Genomic DNA, 22,764 nt, shown 5'->3' on the forward strand with positions numbered 1-22,764 from the left:
TTTTGACCATTCCTCCCTTCAATTACGCACATGTTTTTTATTATTTACATACTAAGTGGCGGTATACATAGATATATAATTTCGAATAAAAATTTTTTTTCAGTTGTTTTAAAATCAAGATTTTATTATTGTAACATGATGGTATAATTGTTATAATAGCAGTGACACTTCTTGTCACTTGTCAGTAACCTATTATGTCACAATACAACATAAAAATTTTATTATAATACTGCTTTTATTCGAATGTACTCATTTTATATTTTTATGCATTTAAATGTGAAACAATAACAAAGTTTAAAGTTAATCACATAGTAAAAGTTAAATTGCTTCATAAGTTAAATTAAAAATGATATAAAAGTAAGATTACTATATTTTATTAAAACAAAGGAAATAATATAATTTCTTTCATAGATAAATACCAACTTTTTTCTGGATAACAAATCATAAAATATTAATACATAAGTATATTTTATCAAACAACTGATTAAAACCGATTATTTTTAGTAGACTTTTCTTGAAACTTAGGAACTTCCTTTTCTATAATATACATTAGTATTTTACTAATCATTTGTCGTGGATTCCAACGTTGAATATTTGTAATTATTGAACAATTATAGTTATTGTTTAACTCTTCACTGTATAAATTACCTTGTGCTGTCATATGATAAACAGATTGCAATTTTATTGATGGTTTTTCCATTGGAAACATTGATGTAAGATGAAAATGCACTAAAAAGTAAAAATCTCTATGTTCTAAAAGCAGAGTGATATCGTGAAATTCAACAGCATCATACTCAATAATGGAATCTCTTTGTAATAAGAGTAAAGCTGACACAAATTTTTTTCTACTTTCATAACACTGAACTATTGTATTTATCTGCAAATAAAAATTTGAAGAAAGATAATTATTAGGATTATTAAAACAAAAAATTTTTTCTAAAATTATAACATACCTTATCCATAATAAGTTCTTTTACTTTTGGTATATAAGCTGTTAAATAACTATTGGGTAAAAAAGGAGGTATATGTAATGATGCTGCACCGGAAAATGTCTCTTCTAAACTTTGTGATAAATAAAGATTTGGAACAACACAATTCCAATCTGGTCCACAAAATGTGACTAAGAGCATAGCAGCATCATTCTGGGATTGATTGATTCGAGTAGGTAACTGAGAAAAATCTATATCCAAACGTATGGAAAAATAAGCTTCTATTGGTTTTGTTCCCACTGGTAACAAAATTACTTCAATATCTTCTTGAGGTACTGTTTCTATTAACATACTATATTCTAAGTTCAAACGTTGTCCTTGCTTTTTCAATAACTGTATCTAAAAATATAAAATAATTCGTATTAATATTGATATTTTTAGCATAACATTTATATTTTTACAAATCTAGAATTACAAATCAATGATCCAAACATACTTGATGTTCTTTATAGTAGGATAAAAGTTCAACAATAACTTTTAATAATGCGTTATTATTTTTATAATCCCACTTAGCAAGACTAGGTACATATCTTGATAAATTCTCAATATCTGGATCCATTAAAAATGTCTCATCACTAAATATAAAATCAGGACCTAACTCAGGATATTGACTATCAAATAATACATTCCAAACAAGATTCTGACCAGCATAAGGAATTGATAATTTAAAACTATCTCCTTTTGTTTTTCCACAACTAGAAAATATAGAATCTAGTTTTATTACACCCCATCCTACTCCTAAAAAAAATATACGTTGTATTATGATAATATAAAATTATATATATATATATATATATTTAAATAAAAATTAATTATTAATTAATTTTAATTAAAAATAAATTAATGAACAATAATCACTAAGGATAAAGTGATCTTACCTAATCTATCTTTACTTAAAACACTATTTAAAAAAGGTTCAAAATAAGTATCAATCGAATGTAAAGATAAATGTTGTTGATTGTACATTTTATCAGACGACTTGAGAAACACCATGTATTATTTATAATTTCGACGTTAGATTAATTTCTTTACTTTACATCTATGCGGACGAACAATTATTTCATATTTTATAGTTAGAAATCTGTACGATAAATACAATTTATCAATTTGCTACTGTATACAAATAATATTTCATTTCACTCTAACAATAACAAATCTAACCTCTAAAAATTATTCGATTAATGACACAAAATCATGCAGAGTAAAATCATAAATAATACAGACTGAAGATGTGACTATTCTATGAACAAAATTTTTTTAATTTTTTGTTTGTTAAAAAAAATACTTTTTGAAAATAACTCGTACAATTTTCATTTGTTAGAACAACTTTTCTATTGTCTCTTCAGAATAGAAATAAGTTATTCAAACTATAATTTAAATTAAATTTTTCTATTCGATACTCCTACCATCTTTCGACCTTTCTTCTAACAACGAATAATCACCAATCCGAAAATTTAAAAAAGTGACTATTGTATATTTAAAAACATAAGAATATTTTCCGTCTTATAGTATTTGATATAATTACGACTTTAATTTAAACTATTGTCTCTTGTAAAAGAATTACAAATAACCATATTATCCAAAATATCTGTTTATAAAAATTAAAACGATGAAATGTATAGTGCAGCGCTGCCTGCGTCGTTCGAAGCGAAGAATTAACTAAAACGTAATGCCCAGAATTTTTATTGAACTTCTACGTCTCGTAACGTGATCGTATGCAGAAGTAATTAATATAGTTACGAATTGTTACGAACAATTACGAATCGTTTAAAAATAGTGAATATAAAAGTGAATGTTATCAAACGTAATACAAATGAAATTTTACTTTTCTAACTAAAAAATCAAGTATTTACGATAAACGTGCATAAGTCATAACGTTTGTTCATTGTTTGATTATTTTGATGTTTGATTATTGAAAAAGTATCATTCAAATTATATGTTAACGTAAATAATAAAATATGTCAACCACGCAAGATTTGAACGAAGAAATTGATACCGTGTCGGCAAAACTGACGTCGACGACTATGTTCACTCCTGCTGTAAATACTCCAGAACAATCGAAAACACCAACATCAAATAACAGCAATACATCCAGTCGAAATTTAGACAGTAAAAAGAGTTGTACTGTACAAGAAAATATTAGAAATTTGCCTGAATTAAATATACCTGAAAAAATTTTATTTGTCGTCGACACAGTAAAAGAGGAGAAATCTACGTCATTCAAAGTTGGCACTGGTGGATCTTATTCGCCATTGTATATGATAAAACGTGTGGTAGAAACATTCATCAATGCCAAATCTACAATACAGCGAAAGCATGAGTATGGTCTTATGATTTTGGAATCTTCTACTATACGTTGGGTCTGTGATTTCACAAACAATATCAAAACCATTTTAAATAATCTTGATACTATAGAGGAAAGCAGCGATGATGAAAAAACATTTGATATAGGACAAGTCTTTGAAGAAATACAGTCTAGAATACCAGTAAAAAATTATGATATGTCTTTCCCAATGTTTACAACACGCGTGATTTTGATATACTCGAGATCTAATTGTATACCAAGATTTAATACCGGACAAAAATGCCTTGCAAATTTAACTGAAAATCCATATTTCTTTTTGGATGTCTTATTTGTACATGAACCACCAACTTCTGAGAATTTATGTGAAGAAGTATATGCTGAAATAACTACTTTGGATACAACAAATTTTTCTTATATCTTAGAAGTAGGAAGAAATGCTGCAAAATTGCACGATAATATGGCAAAATTATTAGCACATCCATTACAGCGGCCACCACAAAAAGATATGTGTTATACTATTAATGAATCTATTCTTACGGACCTACATACTAATTCTAATGTCTAGTAAATATGTGAATATAGATATACTTTCTCTGTTTAACTTATAAAAGAATTAGAAAAGTAAGAGAACTATTTTTATGAAGGATTAAGTTCCATTTCACTTTCTTTCACTTTTGTTATTCATTCACTTTTACTTTGATGTTTGAACAAGCAGCTACATTGCATTTATATCGTCTACTGTGCCATGTGGCAAATTTTGTAATGTTTACTGATAAGAATTTGTGTGTATGATAATAAAATGTATAACCAAAGATGAAAAAACAAAATAATATGATACTATTTTGTTTTCTTATAGATATAGATATATATACTTATATACACAAATATATGTATGCACAGTTTTATAATCATATATTGTTGTATTATACACTTCAAGATATCATTTGCAATGTTTATTTGAGAAATGTTTCTTTGAGAATTTGCTATTAACATTTTGCCCATATAAATGAATGTCTCACAGAATGTATTCTTTGTTATCTAACAAGATTTTGAATAAGAACATTTTTGGATTTCGGTATTGAATTTTTGATGTGCCAAATTTATATCTCCATTTCTAACAAAATTATCTAATATGTTGATACAAGATAATTAAACTGTATTTAAAATCTAAAAACTGAAATTATGCTATATGATAAATAAAAATATCTTTCAACATTTGGTTGCATGATTGCAATATACTAATATATTGTTAAGTCGTTACCATACTTACGATTAATATAATATTTGTCTTCTTCATAAGAACGTGTTGAGACTTTGCTGCCAAATACTGGTAATGTATATATATTCGTGAAAAAAAAAAATAACAACGTCCATGAGCATAACACGATATATTTCTAAATGATTCGTATTTCAAATTAATTAAATAATGCACAAGTATTTTTTCAAAAACACATTCTTTATATATATTATATTATATATTGATGAACCACTTGTGGGTTTCCCGGACGATTAGTAAATAATATTGACTAATGCTGAAAAACAAATCAGGAAATACCCGGCGCGATTATTTGTTTGTGTATAATACTAGACATTGATGAAGATGTTCTGCACATAAGTGCTATTAAAAGAAAAATAAGCGTATAAAATTATTCAGTATTGAATTATTCATCAGTTATTACTTTGTCGGTAGAAACAACAGGAAAACTAAAATAAAGAAATATAAAAGATTGTTATGTCAAAATTCGATTTTTTTTATTTGTCATTGAACTTTCATTAATCGTCAAATTTTTATTAATCGTTTGTAACTTAACAATATAGTCTTTATCGTTCTTTTCAACTCAAATAATAAAACGAGAATGAATGTTCAATTATTTGCATTTTTATGCAATTCGTATAAAAATTCAATATGTGTTCTATAGCTAAATTAGAAAAAAATGTGATCATATCAATATTTCGATGAATTATTGTATGTACTTAAAAAAAAAAATAAAAAAAAAAAAGATAATTTCTTTTATCATTTGAGCGAGAAAAGATCTTGAGAGATTAGCTTTAATAAATCACTTTTTAAATATTAGATTGGTCCATAAGTTCATGCGTTTGTAGGATATCTCATTTGAAATATTTCGCAGTTTTTTACATAAACCGATCTTTTAGCTGTTTTTGCAATTCTACGTCGTTGTGAAATAAAATTGTATTCAAACCATTTTGGAGAGATTGAAAAATATGGTAATCGGCGAGACCTGATGAATAGAGAGAAGGATGAAGTACTTCTCAATTAAAATTTAGAAGGGTCATTTTTGTTAAATTCGCGACATGAAGTCTAACGTTATCATGTCGCAGAAAAATCTGTCACAAATTTGGACATATTTGATGGATTGTTATATCCAGCTATCGAAGTTGCAGTAATTACAATTTTATTTCTTTGAAGAAATGCATAATATATAATTCTCTTTATATTTCACCAAATAAAGCATCCAAACGTTCCTCATTGAACTCAGATGGTCTATCATAAAGTGATTTGTCGAGATATTACATACTATAAATCGAAAAAATTATTTTTGTGCTGTTATATCAGCAACGAACGTAATTGTACTCGTGTACTGCACAAATATTGGAAACCATTAGTTTTACAAAAACAACAATTAAATTCATAAATTAAAACAGTCGAAGATGCTCATTTTTGATAAGCTTATGTTTTTTAAACAATTAATTACTTTGTTACATACACACAGAACAAAAAAACAAACAGTCACGTAAGTGAGGAAAACAAAATTTATCGAATGACGCATAATACAGTGCTGATAGGCGATTGTTATGAGATACATTTAATACGAAATGAACAGTACACAAAATTATGGATCAACCTACAATAAATTGTAGTGTTAATAAGACAATTTATGTATTTTTGACATTTCACAAATTTCATAATTTAATTAGGCTAAACTGTAAATATCACAATACTTAAAATTACGATATTAAAATCATAATGATGATGATGATGATGATGATGATAATGATGATGATGTTAATTATGTACATCGATATGTTAGGAAAAGAGAATTAATATACATTCGAATACTGACGTGTAATTAAAATATCATTATCAAATATAAATCAGTGCTTAGATTACATACAGCTTATCACGATCAAAAGCATATTTCCATTCTCCTCTTTTTTTTTAAGAATAGAGAAAAATGTTTTCCATTTAAGTTTGATATAGATTATAATCAATATATCACAGTGATAAAGTACTTTTATACATATTTGGAATACTGTTAAAATTTGTAACTCTTCCAAGTAGAAACGTATAAATGTACACATGTATGATTGTTAAAATATTACATACTTCTAAAAATTATCTGTTACTTCATGAAAAGCGACAAAGAATTGTGTGATATATATATATACACATATATATACATACACACACATAATCATTTATAACTACGAATATAATTGTTTAAGAAGAACAGAAATAATGATACAGAGGATCGGCAAAGATTTCGATATGGTAAAATTAGATGAGGAGGAATTTACTCTTCTATTTTCCAGTAGCAAAGGAATTAATTTGTTAATAGATGACTGTAATTCGTTCAACTGGCTTACGTCATTTTCTGACGGATCAACTTTCGGAAGTGGCATGACCATATTTTCAGTTAATTTGTTGTTTTCATCGAAGGACGGTTTCCAATCGCCACATCGAGGAAAATTACGTGGAACTTTTGCCATGTCCTCGTGATCACCTACTTTAAAGACCAAGGACATACCGATTTCGGCGTGGAATTCGATGTGACAATGAAATAGCCAGTATCCTGAAAATCATTTTTAAGGAATGATTCAATAAGTTAGAAATATATTAATATAATAGAATTATCATGGAAGATTCAATGCTTTTAAAATTCTCGCGCATGGTAATAATTATTTCTCGAAATCTGTACACGATATCACGAAATTTCGTTTATATCGGATATGTTTTTTGCATCTACAATTAAAAAATTTTATTCTTCGTATGGACTCGATAATGATTTTTTTGTTTTACCTGGATTGTCTGCATAAAATCGTAAAATGGTGTAGCCGCTATTAGGAACGGTCACTGTATCTTTCAATGGCGCCCGATCGAGCTTCCTGTTTATTTTACCGACTGCATCTCGTTCTTTCACATGATCAACTGAGATATACTTGCTTAGCCTCTCCATTGCTACAACGCGAAACTGGTAGCCATGGATATGAAAAGGATGATTTGCTTCGTAAGTAATACCTGCGGATTCAGATCGACACTATTAGAATATTGTCTATTCTCAAAATGATTAGCAAGGCTCGTGGGAAAGTACCTTCATCAATAAGTATCACTTCGACGACACTGTTCAATTTCACTTGGAGAACGTGAGTACAACTACAAAAGTTTTTATCGCATCCTTTTACGGTATTAGAGTTACAAAATTGATTAGGGTCAATTAAATCTCTTTGCGACATGAGTGGAAAAGATGGTAACTTCATCGATATGTTATTTAATTGCGGTGTGAACAATCGTTGTGACCAATCACGTACTGTGAAAAAGAAATTAATTGAAATACATAATCATAAAAAAAAAAGGAAAACACTTATATATCATTTTATTTCGTGATTCCAAATTAACACATAGAATAACACGTAATTACCTTGATAGAAACCATAAAGACCTTCCCGATGAAAATGCGGATTGTCCTTAGGGTAAAAATCATAGGACACGTAAAATTGATAATCCGGTTCTCTGATACTCGTTTTGTCATTTTTATCCATCGCGTTAAGTGAAGCTATACTGATAGTATTATTCGACTCTGTACCCTTGTTTAACGCATTCACTTGCTGTTAAAATATAATAAAATATTTATTATAACTATACGATTGATTTTCTTAAACAATTACATTTTTTACATAATTTATCCATTCAATGAATTTATATAAAATTACCAATCCTGGTAGATGACTTGGAGGACGATCGTACGAAATTTCTCTTTCTGGATCAATCTCCTTAGCATTTTCATATCTAAGAATAGCGACTTGATAAGCACTGTTGAATCTCTTATCACAATCCATTAATCCACGGAATCGGATCCAATAATTATTAACTTCTTGACTCATATTAACTATAAAATCGAATCTCTCACCAGCGTAAATCACCAAAGATTCAGCTGAAACATAGACTTTCCTGTTATAAATGATAAATAGGTAGAGAACGTACAACACACGTCTAATTTGTTTTCTTATCGGACATCAGTATATCGGCAGAGACGAATAAATTATCTTAAAAAGCATAATTTTACATAATCATACCTTCCACCGGTTCGATATCACGTCCATCAGAGCTGACGACGACGAGAGTGTGATTATCCACGGACACTTCAATAGGACAATTAAGAAATTCAGCGTTTATTAATCTGAATCGATACCTTAAATTCTGTAATAGAACAATTTTTTAGAATCTTTTTTATTGTCGATTAAGTTTAATCTTTAAAAATGAAAGATTTTTACTTTTTTAACAAGAAACGTCGTTAAAGGCATTGCCGTTGAAATTCTGTTTGTATCGGTGTTGTTGGATTTATATCGTCCCAAACTATTAACTATTAAATTACGAGGTTTATTGTCGCTGTTTGAATGATGATGAGCAAGGAACATGTCTGACCCCATATTGTGAATCCAATCGTAGAGAGTCAATGTAAATTCATCCACGTCATAAAGATCCTTATGCCAATTTTTTGAGGGTGGCGCACGAACGATCATGGGCCCAAAAAGCCCGTCACCTCGTTGAAAACCTATGAAATAATCGAGTAACATAAGCCATAAGAATTAGATGCAAAAGATATAAGATACCTAGTGAAAATTACAATAGTTATCTCTATCCCATATTATGAAAAGTTATGCTCGATTAATGGAAGATTGAACTCACCGATATGAGAATGCCAAAAATGAGTTCCAATCTCAGTGGCAATATAATCGTAACGAAAAGAGGATCCCGGAGGAATTGGGCACTGCGATATGTATGGTACTCCGTCCATGTATGGTGTCTTGTGATGATGCAGTCCATGCCAATGCATCGTAGTACTCTCGGAGTGCATTAAATTTATCACATCGACTATTACTCTGTCACCTTGACAGACCTGCAATAAAAATTTTTCAATTTCGTCGTTTTTATTCGTGCTAATATGTACCAATTGTCAGAAAATGCTGGAAGATAAGGCGAGATTAAGATAGTCATAATTTTCGTTAGTATGTATTAACGAGAAAGATATTGTATAACGCAATGTAAAGAAAATGTTTATCGGTTTTATTGTTTGCGGCAGAGATATTTATTATCTTCTTTTCAAGAGAAATTTATCACTCTTGATAAGTTTTATTTTCGTTCAAATATAAAAAATCATTTTTTCGTATATAGATGTGTGTATATATATATATTTTTATATTTTTATATTATATAAAATTACTACTTTAATTACCTCGATTGCTGGTCCAGGCAACTGCCGATTAACCACTAAAACCGAACGCTTTATCCCATCGGCTGGTATACAGTGAGGACGGAAACAATCGGTGATATTAAATGGGCAATCATAACAGGCTTTGCTCATTGTACGATAAGATTCGATTTTGAAGGTGTAATAACAATCCATCGCTGGTCCTCCATCTTTGCAAACTCGTCTACAGTGATGTTTGTTCCAATCAATCCTATCGGCGATTTCTGGATCGATCGGTGTTAGACCGATGTCATCGTATACCGTTATTAAAGTTTTCTCTAATTACGAAAGAAAAAAATTAGTATAAGAAATCACGGTGCAATGAGGATAAAATAATATTTCGACGTAAATAATGAAATTCGTAAAAATAAAACGTATGAGACTTTTCCTTCTTTTCTTTAAATCTTCCTGTTTCTTTATTTGTAGTATTTGCACGTATCTTATATCTTTTTCTAGACATGTCAGAAGAACTGGCATTTTCTATTTAAAAAGAAAAAAAGTTAAACAAGAAAAAAACAACAACAATGAGCTTGTTATTTTACAAAAAAATAATTTTGTTGTTAAAGTATTGAAAATTGGCCAAAAGAAAAAATAAAATAGAGATAATATGTACATAAATATATAATAGATCCAGTTAATTGAAATCTTGATTTTTTGCGACAAGATCTAACGTATTTCTTCCAACATCATTTAATTTACGAGTGGAAAAAACCAAGGTATCCTACCGATCAGCTCGATTTTAATTATCGCTCATGTAAATCATTACTCGAAGAATGCAACACACCTTATCGAATGACATCGACCGAAAAAAAATTTTTACTACTTGAGCATCGATCGCACTATGAATTACTTATCAATCTATCTATGGTGTAGATTTTATGTGAATCTTGTCCAAAAAAAAAAAAAAAAGTTTGAAATCTTAATATCGAAACGATGATAAATTTGTTGATTATTTATTTGGACATTTTTATTATCTTTTATTTTTTATTAATTAATCCTTTATAGTTAATTTTTTATCTCTTTTATCTATTATTTATGACATCTTTCTTAATAACATCATTTTATTAACAATATTTTAAAAACAATCTAGTTTTTAATTATCATCTATTTTTTATATTTTTTAAATCTCATCTTTTTTAGCCGTATTTTAATTATGATAAGAAACCCATGAAATAAAAATGGAATAATAAAAAACGTGTTACGTTTTATCGTTACATAATACTTGAAAGGATACGAGAATAAGGATTTTGTCGAGTATTCGATGCCAACAAGAAACTGTTATTTGCGGACGTGAGAATCTCTCCCAAAAAATTAATGCAGTGATAAAAATAAAAAACAGCGTGCTTCGTCGTACTCAAATTACATAATCGTAACGTAAAAGTATTCGTATATATATTTATATATATATATGTATATATCAAGTCGGTAGAAATACCTTGTATACATGTTCTTAAGATTGAAAATAGAATATGAAAAGAAAAATTTCAAAAAAGAAAATAATTATATTATATCATTTAAGATGAATCACATCAAATTATATCTACTTATAATTATAATATTATAGAAATGGAATATAACAGTATGCCTTCATAAAGAATAATTAATAAATATAAAAGCGTCACTTATGATGGTTTTTCTATAAACACATCGCGCTGATTATCACACGTCATTCATTTTTCATGACGTTTGTTCTTTCGTCATCACATATCAGTATGCACGTGTAATTATGGAGTTATTTTTATCGAGCATAAATGACTTCAATTTTCCTTCGAATATAAATACAATAATATGCGAACAAATGGATTCTCTTTTTTTTTCCTCTATATATCGAAATGAATAAAAAGTCTATGTACCGGATATCAGAAAGCATGATTTGGATCTCTCACATAAAATCGATCATGAAAAATGACTCACCTGAATAACAGTAATGCGCGAGGAAGTGTATTTGTAACAGTAATAACAGTAACCTTCGAGCTATCATTATTGGCCTGCAACATACATATGCACATAATTTTCAATAGTATAGTTAATGGTTGAACTGTAAAAAAAAAAAATAAAGAAAAGCTTAAGATAAACAAAATAATAGAGGGTAAAAAATATCATAGGACCTTGGGACAAGAGCGTGATGATTAACATTCGAGAGTGATCACACCGGTGAGATCGCGCTACTTTCTTTCGCTTCGAGGCGATAAGGAAACTACTTGAATTTTCCATTCGCTCGACGCGATTACCACTACCTTCCGAATCTATTTACATGAAGTGGAATTAATTACGTTCGCGGTTATCTCATTGTAGCAAATATGGTCGCTTGTCTACTAGGAGATCTTCTATAATAAAATTGAAATAAAACGGATTTAGAAAGGTGAACACAATGCGAAATAAACGAGTAATACGATCAATTAAAAAAAAAAAAGGAAAAAAAAAGAAAAAAAAAAGAAATGTGACGAAAAAATAAAAATATGAATTATGCTTATAGAAATTTACTAGTTCTTTTTTTATTTTAATTCTGTAAGATTCTGTTTGTGAAAATTTGATCTGAAATCCTTACCTTCTTCGTTAGTTATAAAGCTAAACAAGCTAGATTGCTAGAAGCAGTACAAGTGGAAAACCGCGACCATAGAATGTCGAAATTCCTAATATGCGTTCTTACAACATCAAACGCGAGGAGTCACGTTGCGATAAAGCATCGTTTTACTTAAGCATTAAATGTTTCTATGAACAAATTATTTGAGACTTAGAAAATTTAGTATTTAGTATTTTTTATTTAAATAAAAGTATAATTTTTTTTAGTTTTTCATGTTTAAATAAAATTAGTATTTTCATTTAAATTTAGTATTTTAGGATTTTAGAATTTTTAACAGTATTTACGATTTATATAAAATGAAATATCACACTTTCTATGTTCGTTTACCCATTTATGTGATACTAATCGCATGGTGTGAGATTCTGGTATATGAGTAAGAGACGTTAAAAAATAGATATATAAATTAAATGGTGAAATCAAAAACAATCGTAACAATTAAAAATGATGCGTCGAACTATCGTAATCAATAATTACAATATATGTTCTGCTCACTGATCATTTGAATTAATCACTGATATATCTTAGAATTAATCAAATTATTGTAGGAAATAATTATTCCAAAATCCTATGAAATATTTTATTTGATATTCGATGAATAATCTTCGTGAGATTTTCTATTGTTTTCCTTTAATATTTGATTTAATAAACCTAGCGGTGTGTCTCATCGCCATTGAAAATATGACAAGTACGGAAATCTAAATAAAAATTATGACGGTACCTGATTATTCTTTTCGAAAATCAGAAGTCGGTGTAAGATCCCTACACTGAATTTGTCAAATCACAACTGATCACGAATGATTGTTCAAACAACTAAATATACTTGCACACACGCTTTTAATCTCTATCGTAATCTTCTCGAAGTACCCTACACTCACTTTCAGGGTGAACAGAAGTATCTGCCACTTCAGCGAATCAAAGCGTTATGAACACTGGACCGAAGTAACGCCGTTCGCTTCTCTATACAAGTCTTCCTTTGGAGGTCATGTATACCCCACACGTGCTACCGGTCCCCTTACTTCGGTGATAATACGTCAGGTATGAGATGATACCTGGACGAAGTATCTTATACATATGAGTTTTCAATTTTCCTGTTCTCTTTATTTACCGCTAAACGTCAACGGATTTTCCACGCAAAATTGTAGCTCGTTCTTATGTTATTTGATCACATGAAGAAAATAATATATTACTATGCAGGGACTTAACGGCTAACACATTACTCATCTATACGTATTAATCCTCAACGAAATCCTTGAATTAAATTTGAAGAGGAACAGATGAGATCTTCATTTCTATTCTTTCACGTTTGAATAGAACATTACTACGACATTTTTAACGGATAAGCAAAATATCGCTTTAATTGTTTTTATTATTTTCTATGTATAAACGAATAAGAATATTAATGAATGTTTAACGAAACAAGCAAATAAAAGTTTAATGACGTACAAATAAATTAATTATCATCTTATGTTATCTGTGTTATATTTAATCATTAAAAAAATAAGGACGTTGATAAAATTTTATATCGGAGAAACAAATCAACAAATTTCTCCGAAAAATAATTATTTGAAAAGCTTAATTGTAAGCTTCGTAGTTATCTGTAATAAAATCACAATTTATATTTCTTTAGATAACAATTTTTATATACGAAAAACAAAGAGATATATATTATCTTTAAAGGATAACATTTCTCGTTGAATTTCGTGATAAAATCGGTACGTGATATTCGTCAAATGAATTTCAAAAACGCAAAATCCTTCGTTGTCCTTTTTATTTGTTCTATTTTTTGTCCTCTTCCTGATTTAGTCATCGAATCGTTACATTGATACGAAGAAAATGGTATGCTCTTAAATAGAATCCCCTTCACGGGGATCACGGATATATTCCTTCCAGGAAACAAACGTCCACGTGACGCACCACGTTTTATCAATTATAGTCCAAACTAACGTGACTATCGTGTAACGTGAGAAGAAAAAAAAATCTCTACATATATTTAAACATCGAATCCTGATTTATTTCTCAAACGTTTTCGTGGATAACTGAACGATAATGATACTGTTAATATAGATCAAAATTTTACTCTTTTTCTTTTTTCCTATAATTCTTTTAAATGTCCTATGAAATCTAACTAAAACATAATACGTAAACTTTTTCGAAACATTTTTTTAAAATATAAGTTTTTCGTATAATAATTTTTAACTTACTTAATCATCCTTGAAATCGAGTCGTTTATCGTACTATTAAAATATCCTACTTTTCTCTATCTCTTACAAAGCTTCGTCGGAATCAAATAAAAATAAGAAAATCGTATATTTTCCGATTGAATTCATTTTACAATCCGTTTTACATGAATGAATATCTATATGAATTAGATATACGTTCTAAGCGAATGATTTTCCGCTTAATATTTTGATTAACCGTTAAAGCACGCTTAAGAAGTGCTCCTTTTAAATTATATATCGCGATTTACTATATAATATAGATATTATACTATATAATATAAACACTAAAATATATAACATAAAACTTCGTTCCCTATAATTATTTATGTAACTTTCTCTCTCGTTCTCATTCAACTATTAGTCAAGTTCAAACTACTTACTTTAGTTATTCATGCGCCTGAACGCGTGAGCGTTTAAGCATAGACGAGCAACAGGTTTCGGGGGAATTCCTTCCAAGTAAGATTTCAAAATAAACGATCTCTCTCTCTCTCTCTCTCTCTCTCTCTTTCTTTCTTATTTCTATATTTTTTTCCTGACTTTTTTTCTTCCACTAAAACTCAGCTAGCAGATATCATCAATAATCCATTAACATTTTCTACTAATAAAAAAAATTGAAATGTATAAAAAAGAACGTCATTTTCCTTTACTAACGCGTGACGATACACAATAAGCGAACATATATCCTCTGCATAATTCCCATGACAAAGATGTCATGGACGATGTACTTACGTTCGTTCGTCAATAGAAAAAGTATATAATAGCAACGCGAGTAAATGATAATTTAAGACCATAATCTTTTTGAAATTCTTTTGAAAATAATCGAAATAGCGTAAATATGTAAAATAAATATGTACTTTCTTACATAAGCGTGATAAAGATACCTAAATATCGAAGAAACAAAAAAGAACTTTTTTCTTGATTTACCGTCTCGTTCGTCAGAAATAGGAATTATTATCCTTCTAATGTACCGAATTCTCGTTAACTGAGCGTGTCAGTAAAGATCAAGTTTATTTGCTTGATCCGTGATCTCCAAAACGAAAGGTTAGATTTCTTGGTTTCTTCATGGGTATTATAATGACGCAATTACATAATTTCGAGAAGGCACGCACGAAGGTCGTATAATGAACGTGTAAGGAATGGCGAGGGATTCATCGATGCGAAAGTATCATGAATTATCACACAAGTACGATCTAGCAGGGTCTTGCTTAACTATGCGTAATGATCATCATGAATGATCTTTACAACATAAAGATGACCCGTCTAGACTGACCGCTTCGTTGCAGATCAAAATAATCATATTTACATTTCTTTTATTTTCATTTATCTACCTACTTTTATATTTTTATGGCATTTTGAGTTCGCTCGCCCGCGACGCTCTTGATCTCTTTATTCTCATCACGCGAATAAATAAATCGTTTACTTCGTGTCGTTATTCCAACGATTTGTCTCAAACGTGATTCTTTCACAAAACGCATGGAATTTAAATGACGAAACGCGAAAAGAAAAGAAAAAATACCGTACGGTCTACGAAACCGTTATTCTTTTATTTTCGCTACAGTTATCGGAAAGTTCTTTATTTTATTTATTTTTCTTTTTTTGCAAAATCATAAAAATCTTGATCGAAAGATAATTATTAGACCGAAGAATCAAAGAATGTTAACTTTACACAAATATCATGCACAAATGTTCAAAATTGGACACCGTTGTCTTTGAGATGCGTTCTAATCATTTTTATAACATATTTTTGAATAAACAATTGATTTTCCATATACCACATATATTAAGCTAATATTTTTCATAACTGCTTGTAGATTAATTATGAAAGATACAAAAGATTTCATTCTTATATTTTTTACGCACGGAATAGAGTATATTTTTATTAGAAAATATATTTTGAATGTTTTCAACATTACGAAAGAAAAATTTAAGAAACATTTTAAATAAAATCTTTAAATTGAGTGTTGTGGTTATCGATGACCATTATTATATTTAACATGTTACCTTATAAGGATTTTCTCTACTTTACAATATACATTAATGTGATAACTAATGATCTAAATTATTGATTTAGTATTACGAATGCTTATATTATATTTCACTTTTCACGATGGTAAGCATTCATGTAAATCTAGCAATGAACACTTGAGAGAATGCTTTGAATAAGATATTTGTTGCGATAACAAGAAAATGTGATCGTGAATAAAATTACAAAAATCTATAAGAGACTTATTAATAAATTTTCCTTATTAATAAATTTATCGCAAATTTTTTGAAAAATATAACAAATTCGTCGATATAATATCGAAGATAATATTAAAGAAAGAATTCACGATTAGAATGGAGAGTACGTTGTTGAACTTTGAAATTCTTATCTCTCGGTCATATATAATATATGTATGTATGTAAATATATAGAAGAATATGAATATAAAACATTTCTCGAAAATGGATTTTTTATTTTTTCCGTAACAAGTAATTTTTTATCATTTCTTCTCATGCAAGATCATAGCAATGATCCACATCTAATCTGATTTTACGAAACACGATCTCACTTACATGTATGACAAGATAAATTTATGAAATAAATATTATATGTTAATAGAATGTAAATAAAAAATATAATTTCTTACCTTTCGGCGTAGATTGCTTTACGAAATCCAATAATTATATTAATAAACTTCAACAATCAATAATTAAGCGTAATATTAACATTATTAAATCGATTGTAAACGCATTTAAAACTTTCACAAAATATAATAATGACGAAAGATACTTTCACTGATAGAAACCAATACTTCAACTTTATGTGATTAAATTTCTCGATAATGACAGTGAACTCATCATATCGATAGTGATAATCTTACGTAAATAATAAAGATTGTATAGATAAGCATATTATATAATATACTACTTAATTTTTTATCCTACACTGTACGTTTTTGTGCTCTTATAATTATATAATTTTAAAAGATTTTTTCATCTTACATTTTTACATAAAACTACACGGGTACGATAATTAAAGTATTGTTTAGAATATGGTAAACAGATAAAGACTATCTCGATGCTATCATCAAATGAGAATATATATTGAAATACTTGAAAAAAATTTCTATCGATAGCAATGATCTTATGAAAATAATAAAAATCGTATAGATAAATAATAATATAAATAAAATAAATTATGTATATGTATATGATATATGTAATGCATATAATGTAAATAATATATGTAACGTATATAATATATATAATAAATATAAATATATTACAGCAGAACCCCTTGGTTATATACGAACTTTGTTACATATGTAGAAAATGTCGTGGGTAAAAGAACCTGATACGTGATAAAAATAATTTTCTGAGATATTGACTATTAAAGTTTTCATTAAATAATTAAATAACAAGAGACATCAATGCCAAAGACATTTTTTGACATGTTTCTTGACTATTTCACAATATTGCACAAAACAGAATTCAATTTAAGGCAACCCATTCGATTTAAAGCAAACACGATTTATCTACAAATCAATAGTTCAAAGGATGTAAATTAGCTCTGTAATCACTTACAACAAAGCGTAATATTATATGAATCTAAATATATATATATCAAGAAAATAACTATTCTATTATACGATAATTTTTTTATCCAAACACCAATGTCATTCGATTCGGATGAACAAGGTTCGGATAACCAAGGTTCTACTAAACTGCTACTGAATTTAATGTATTTAATTTAATATGGCATAGTGTATTATTTGCTATATATATGTATATATTTTTGTACCTTTATATTTGAATAATTTCGAAAGAATCTTTCGTTTTGTCTTTTAAATTAAACTACACGGGTATGATAATTAATTTTACTTTCTCTTCGATTGCACGAATATTTATATCTAATTTTTTAAGATCACTTTTACCAACTTAAATTAATTCAACATCAGCAGTCTAGCCAATAGTAAAACTTTGATTAATAGTTGATCACTATTTCTTCAACTGATTGAAATATCAATAACAATAGATTCATGAATTAGCCAGTCATAGGTAATAGTAGATTCCTATTCTATGAATCGAATAAATAGTAACTTCATTAATAGTAACTTCACATCATTCCGAATTGACGGTAACAATAGATTCCTGCTTTACATATAGTCAGTATAGCAAAATTTTGCTAACTATCGGTAAAGCAAATTCCTGTTTTAATGGACCATTGATAATATTAGATTATTGTTTACAAAACGTTAGGTATAACAGATTATGGTTTTCCAGCTTGTTCGTAATAATAAGTTTCTATTATACTATCAATCGGTAACAAAAGTATAAATTATCGAAGTTTAGCCATAAAATAACTGGAAATAGTCAACTCGGATGTTACTCGTCAGAATACAAAAAAAAAAACTAATCCGATAACTATCAATAATATTAATAAAAAATATTCGATTACTATGTCAGTTTTAAAGAACATTACAAATATCCAAATTATGGCTTTTATATAATTAATATTATATAAAAAAAAAAAAAGAAAAAATGATACTAGCGCCACGAGATGTAAATATAGATTTATTGTTGAAGAAACATAATCTTAGCATTAAATGTCTTTACAAATTTACGAACAACATACGTTTACTATTAATAAATTTAACAATTGATTTTATTAACGTAATCTGTTCGAGTAAATTAAATTTGTATAACAATGTCCGAGACTATAAACGGAATGTGTCTTTTAATGTGTCCCGAGAAAGAAAGATGGATGTAAGTCAAAATGGGATATAGTTGTCTATTTATCAATTATTTCCATACATTTCGACAAAGTCAACATTATTTCAATCTAATTTAAACGCAATTTTATATTTTATATCAATTAGGAGAGAGAAAGAAGGTTTATTGCATCGATTTGAGATTGATGAAAAAACAAAACATTTAAAAAAACCAAAAGCAGATCCGAACAAGATAATAAAAAGTTTTTCTCGTCCAGCTGCAGGTCAAATTATGACAGATCCGAGTCTTCTACGACCTGGACCTATATTACTATCAACTATTAAATATTTATTCACAAAGTATTGTTATATATCATAACAATTATATTATAATGATATCTGTGTAATAAGTGTTTCATATTTTATATAATTTAGGATATTAATACGCACAGATGTAGATTGGGTACATATATACGATTTTACATTTGATCGATTACGAGCTATACGGCAAGATTTAGTTATTCAAAGAATTGGTACGATTATGAGTATTCAAATTTTGGAACCTATTGTACGATTTCATACTTACGCTGCTCAAAGGTAAAATGATAACTAATTATGAAGCAAAAAAACAATCTGGTAATTTATTACGATATGATATTTCTTAGACTCTGTGAGCGAAATATTTCTGAGTTTGATCCAAAAATTAATGATCAACATTTGTTGGAATGTATTAAGCAATTGTTAGTTTTATATGATACAGTGAACAGAACAGAGAAGTTAGAGCTTCATGAAAACATAGAAGTATTAACATTGATTGATAATAGAGCAGAAATGGAAGCATTATATATTCTTCTAAACATTGGAGATATCTCAGCATTGAATAGAGCATTATCTCTTCCTGAAAAATTAAGGCATGTCACAATAAGTAAGATAGAAATATATTCATTTCATTCTAATAATTAATGTTTGTTATGTTATTTTATAATTGAAATAATATTCAATAATAATATAGTACAAGTACATAAATATTCATAAATGTGTATTGTAGAAAGTTGAAGGAAGTTCGATTAGCTACAAATATATCTATAGCTTGGTACTTAAGGAACTATGTACGAGTGTTCCGACTAATACAAAAACTCCGTCCAATACTTGTATGTGCCACAATGTGCAATTTGAAGAGTATGAGAAGGTATTTCAACATTATTTCATCTTTTTGTTATTACAATACAAGTACATATATTTTTTTGTATATTATTTTAGAGATGTGTTACAAATTATGAGTTCAGGATATAATAATAAAATTCTCACATTTCCTGGACTAAAATTACAAGAGCTTATATTATACAAAGACATAGAAAAACTTGAAAAAGACTGCAACCTATTTAATTTAACATTTACTAATCAAAATATTTTGTTTCAAAAAACATCGTTTAACGATAAAATATTATTGGTGAGTATTTAGTATTTTCAACTTTGATTATTACTTAGGTAATATAAACTATACAATTTTATTTTTTTTTTTAAAGATATCCTTGTGTTTGCATAATATTGAAGTATAAAACGCAAGTTTAAAAAATGTAATTATAGCTTCTCATTAATTTTTACTATATTTGTTTTATATTTTTTAGGCAAATTGTGAAAGATATTACACACCTCAAATACTACACAAGTTCTTACCAAATATTCTTTTAGGATCTTTATAAACGAATTATTAAAGAAATATATAATGATTTGTTTGTTTTGTTGATTTCAAATCGTTTTGTTTAACCCATTTTTTTGTTAGATAAAAATAGAAATATACAACATTCTCAAGTGTTAAATTTTTTATAAAAATTCTTCATGCGCAATATGTATTTAATCATAAATAAAAATGTGATATAGATTTTATATAACAAACATTTTATACAAATTTGTTGATTATTTATCACCTATGTATCAAACCTCTATTTTCAGGATGATGTATAAGTAAATAATAATTTAATAATTATATCAGTCTATTGTGAATCGCTAGATGAACTACTGGACGAATCTGTCGACATAACTTCAACATCTTCCGTTTCTTGTTTATGAGTATTCATAGCTACACTCCCTTGTCCACCCACAGACATATGAATCTCTCCTGATGGATGCCATGCAAACTGGTTTGCTTGTGACACTGGAGGTTCTAAAATAATATTTATTTTAGATATATGAAACTTTCTTATATCTAAAATAAATTTTTTTATATAATCTAGACAAAGTATATACCACCCGCAGGATGACCTGTTCTATGTAAATCTGAAGGAATACCAGGGTGAGAGCCTAACATCGGCACATTTAAAGGAAGGTCACTTAATCTACCTAAACATCCTAATCTCATTTCGATATCTGAAAAAAATTTATTTATTTATTCTAATGGTTAATTTTACAAAAATAGATAAATATAATGATTATACCAAATATAATAATTATACCTGTAGGATAGGGCCTTCGAGGATCTCCTTGTTGCCATGTTAACGGAGCACAAATTGCATTTGAAGCACTTATTCTATGAGCAAACTTAATAAGTTCTTCAGAAGGTACAGGACGTTTATTAGCACGTGCAATAGATTGTAATTTTTGTTTCGCCTGGTATATAGCAGTAGCTAATATTTGTTCAGCTTCCTTTAACTGACGTTGTAACTGTTGAATGTCTTGGTCTTGCCTTTCAACTTCTGCTTTCAAAGCTTCCATTTTTAAATTTATTTTTGCTTGCTCAGCAGCTCGCTTCAAAGTTGCTTTCAATTCATTATCTTTTGCGATTAATAACTCTGTCAACTGTGTGTGTTCTGTAGTGGATAATTTCAAAGGTTTCTGAGCTATTATATTCTCTATCATTTCCCTAACATGTAAAAAGAAAAAAAATTACTATTATACGAATATATAACGTTTATCAGAATAAGTAAGAAAATAAATAACATAACTTACTTTGCTATTAATTCAATATCATCAATTATTGACAGAAGAGCTTCTTTTGTACTTTTACTTGAAGTCATCATATATGCGTTCTATATTAACTGAAACTTAGAGAATAAAATAATTTATATAAAACTTATATTATAAATTAAATATACTACCAATAAGAAAATATAAAGATCTTTTTTTCACATATGCATCAAATTAATCAACATATATAGTTTTATCGTTATGTTAGAAGTTTATAAAAACATAATGAAAACGATTGGGTTGCCATTTTTAAATCTACCGAAAGATGTTTGCATTACAGATCATTAACTTACAAACTCATAAGAGAGTATACTTGATTATAAGGTGAATATCTTACAAACATAACCACATTTCAATTTTATTTGTAATCAATATCAAATAAAAGAATCTAAAAATTTGACTTCTGGAAAAAAATTTGTGCAAATTTTTGAAAATTATTTATAAAATTATGTCAAGTTTTGTAAATAGAACGGAGCAAATCTACAGGATATTTCCAAAGTTGGCACCTAGATGGCGTACCAT

General features: G+C 28.1%; 5 protein-coding genes across 11 annotated transcripts; 2 read left to right on the plus strand and 3 right to left on the minus strand.

The window, feature by feature from the left end:
• Positions 1-103: 103 nt before the first annotated feature.
• LOC122630869 (BRISC and BRCA1-A complex member 2-like) lies at positions 104-2,309 on the minus strand. Of its 2 annotated transcripts, none has more exons than XM_043815873.1 (5): positions 2,295-2,309; positions 1,868-2,070; positions 1,426-1,727; positions 954-1,328; positions 104-877 (listed from the first exon to the last, which is right to left on the minus strand). In XM_043815873.1, exons 2-5 carry the CDS (start codon positions 1,980-1,982, stop codon positions 485-487), a joined length of 1,185 nt encoding a protein of 394 aa, XP_043671808.1. In that variant the 5' UTR covers positions 1,983-2,070; positions 2,295-2,309; the 3' UTR covers positions 104-484. The 2 variants fall into 2 exon arrangements, with proteins under 2 accessions (XP_043671808.1, XP_043671809.1); XM_043815874.1 differs by lacking the exon at positions 2,295-2,309 and adding an exon at positions 2,151-2,280.
• A 179-nt stretch (positions 2,310-2,488) lies between these two features.
• LOC122630870 (BRISC and BRCA1-A complex member 1-like) lies at positions 2,489-4,121 on the plus strand. Its single transcript, XM_043815875.1, has one exon. It carries the CDS (start codon positions 2,948-2,950, stop codon positions 3,857-3,859), a length of 912 nt encoding a protein of 303 aa, XP_043671810.1. The 5' UTR covers positions 2,489-2,947; the 3' UTR covers positions 3,860-4,121.
• Positions 4,122-6,360: 2,239 nt separating this feature from the next.
• On the minus strand, positions 6,361-17,331 carry LOC122630997 (laccase-1-like). 3 transcript variants are annotated; one of them, XM_043816134.1, is made up of 11 exons: positions 17,215-17,331; positions 11,697-11,770; positions 9,768-10,060; positions 9,221-9,431; positions 8,806-9,086; positions 8,608-8,731; positions 8,245-8,465; positions 7,953-8,139; positions 7,626-7,841; positions 7,334-7,552; positions 6,361-7,106 (listed from the first exon to the last, which is right to left on the minus strand). In XM_043816134.1, the coding sequence occupies exons 2-11, from the start codon at positions 11,761-11,763 to the stop codon at positions 6,739-6,741; spliced, it is 2,187 nt and encodes a 728-aa protein (XP_043672069.1). In that variant the 5' UTR covers positions 11,764-11,770; positions 17,215-17,331; the 3' UTR covers positions 6,361-6,738. The 3 variants fall into 3 exon arrangements, with proteins under 3 accessions (XP_043672069.1, XP_043672068.1, XP_043672070.1); XM_043816133.1 differs by lacking the exon at positions 17,215-17,331 and adding an exon at positions 13,085-13,407; XM_043816135.1 differs by lacking the exon at positions 17,215-17,331 and adding an exon at positions 11,891-12,123.
• A 1,775-nt stretch (positions 17,332-19,106) lies between these two features.
• On the plus strand, positions 19,107-21,103 carry LOC122631394 (SAC3 domain-containing protein 1). The gene is made up of 7 exons (XM_043817041.1): positions 19,107-19,333; positions 19,447-19,638; positions 19,714-19,875; positions 19,944-20,189; positions 20,327-20,467; positions 20,539-20,728; positions 20,907-21,103. The coding sequence occupies exons 1-7, from the start codon at positions 19,275-19,277 to the stop codon at positions 20,979-20,981; spliced, it is 1,065 nt and encodes a 354-aa protein (XP_043672976.1). The 5' UTR covers positions 19,107-19,274; the 3' UTR covers positions 20,982-21,103.
• A 40-nt stretch (positions 21,104-21,143) lies between these two features.
• Positions 21,144-22,514, minus strand: LOC122631395 (mediator of RNA polymerase II transcription subunit 4). Of its 4 annotated transcripts, none has more exons than XM_043817044.1 (5): positions 22,502-22,514; positions 22,225-22,319; positions 21,732-22,138; positions 21,526-21,645; positions 21,144-21,442 (listed from the first exon to the last, which is right to left on the minus strand). In XM_043817044.1, the coding sequence occupies exons 2-5, from the start codon at positions 22,293-22,295 to the stop codon at positions 21,273-21,275; spliced, it is 768 nt and encodes a 255-aa protein (XP_043672979.1). In that variant the 5' UTR covers positions 22,296-22,319; positions 22,502-22,514; the 3' UTR covers positions 21,144-21,272. The 4 variants fall into 4 exon arrangements, with proteins under 4 accessions (XP_043672979.1, XP_043672978.1, XP_043672980.1 ...); XM_043817043.1 differs by having other exon boundaries at positions 22,225-22,313; positions 22,374-22,507; XM_043817045.1 differs by lacking the exon at positions 22,502-22,514 and having other exon boundaries at positions 21,541-21,645; positions 22,225-22,495.
• Positions 22,515-22,764: the final 250 nt, after the last annotated feature.

Source organism: Vespula pensylvanica, chromosome 8 (assembly GCF_014466175.1).
Source record: "Vespula pensylvanica isolate Volc-1 chromosome 8, ASM1446617v1, whole genome shotgun sequence".
NCBI classification, from domain to species: domain Eukaryota; kingdom Metazoa; phylum Arthropoda; class Insecta; order Hymenoptera; family Vespidae; genus Vespula; species Vespula pensylvanica.

Coding starts and splice junctions, on each gene's coding strand:
- LOC122630869 (XM_043815873.1), bottom strand. CDS start 1,982: ATGGTGTTTCTCAAGTCGTCTGATAAAATGTACAATCAACAACATTTA. Junction 1,728..1,867: donor TTTAAGTAAAGATAGATTAG/GTAAGATCACTT, acceptor TATTTTTTTTAG/GAGTAGGATGGGGTGTAATA. Junction 1,329..1,425: donor CCTACTATAAAGAACATCAA/GTATGTTTGGAT, acceptor TTATATTTTTAG/ATACAGTTATTGAAAAAGCA.
- LOC122630870 (XM_043815875.1), top strand. CDS start 2,948: ATGTCAACCACGCAAGATTTGAACGAAGAAATTGATACCGTGTCGGCA.
- LOC122630997 (XM_043816134.1), bottom strand. CDS start 11,763: ATGATAGCTCGAAGGTTACTGTTATTACTGTTACAAATACACTTCCTC. Junction 9,087..9,220: donor TTTTTGGCATTCTCATATCG/GTGAGTTCAATC, acceptor ATTATTTCATAG/GTTTTCAACGAGGTGACGGG. Junction 7,553..7,625: donor AGTGATACTTATTGATGAAG/GTACTTTCCCAC, acceptor CTGAATCCGCAG/GTATTACTTACGAAGCAAAT.
- LOC122631394 (XM_043817041.1), top strand. CDS start 19,275: ATGTCCGAGACTATAAACGGAATGTGTCTTTTAATGTGTCCCGAGAAA. Junction 20,190..20,326: donor TCTCTTCCTGAAAAATTAAG/GCATGTCACAAT, acceptor TGTGTATTGTAG/AAAGTTGAAGGAAGTTCGAT. Junction 20,729..20,906: donor TTAACGATAAAATATTATTG/GTGAGTATTTAG, acceptor TATATTTTTTAG/GCAAATTGTGAAAGATATTA.
- LOC122631395 (XM_043817044.1), bottom strand. CDS start 22,295: ATGATGACTTCAAGTAAAAGTACAAAAGAAGCTCTTCTGTCAATAATT. Junction 22,139..22,224: donor GATATTGAATTAATAGCAAA/GTAAGTTATGTT, acceptor TTTACATGTTAG/GGAAATGATAGAGAATATAA. Junction 21,646..21,731: donor TCGAAGGCCCTATCCTACAG/GTATAATTATTA, acceptor AATTTTTTTCAG/ATATCGAAATGAGATTAGGA.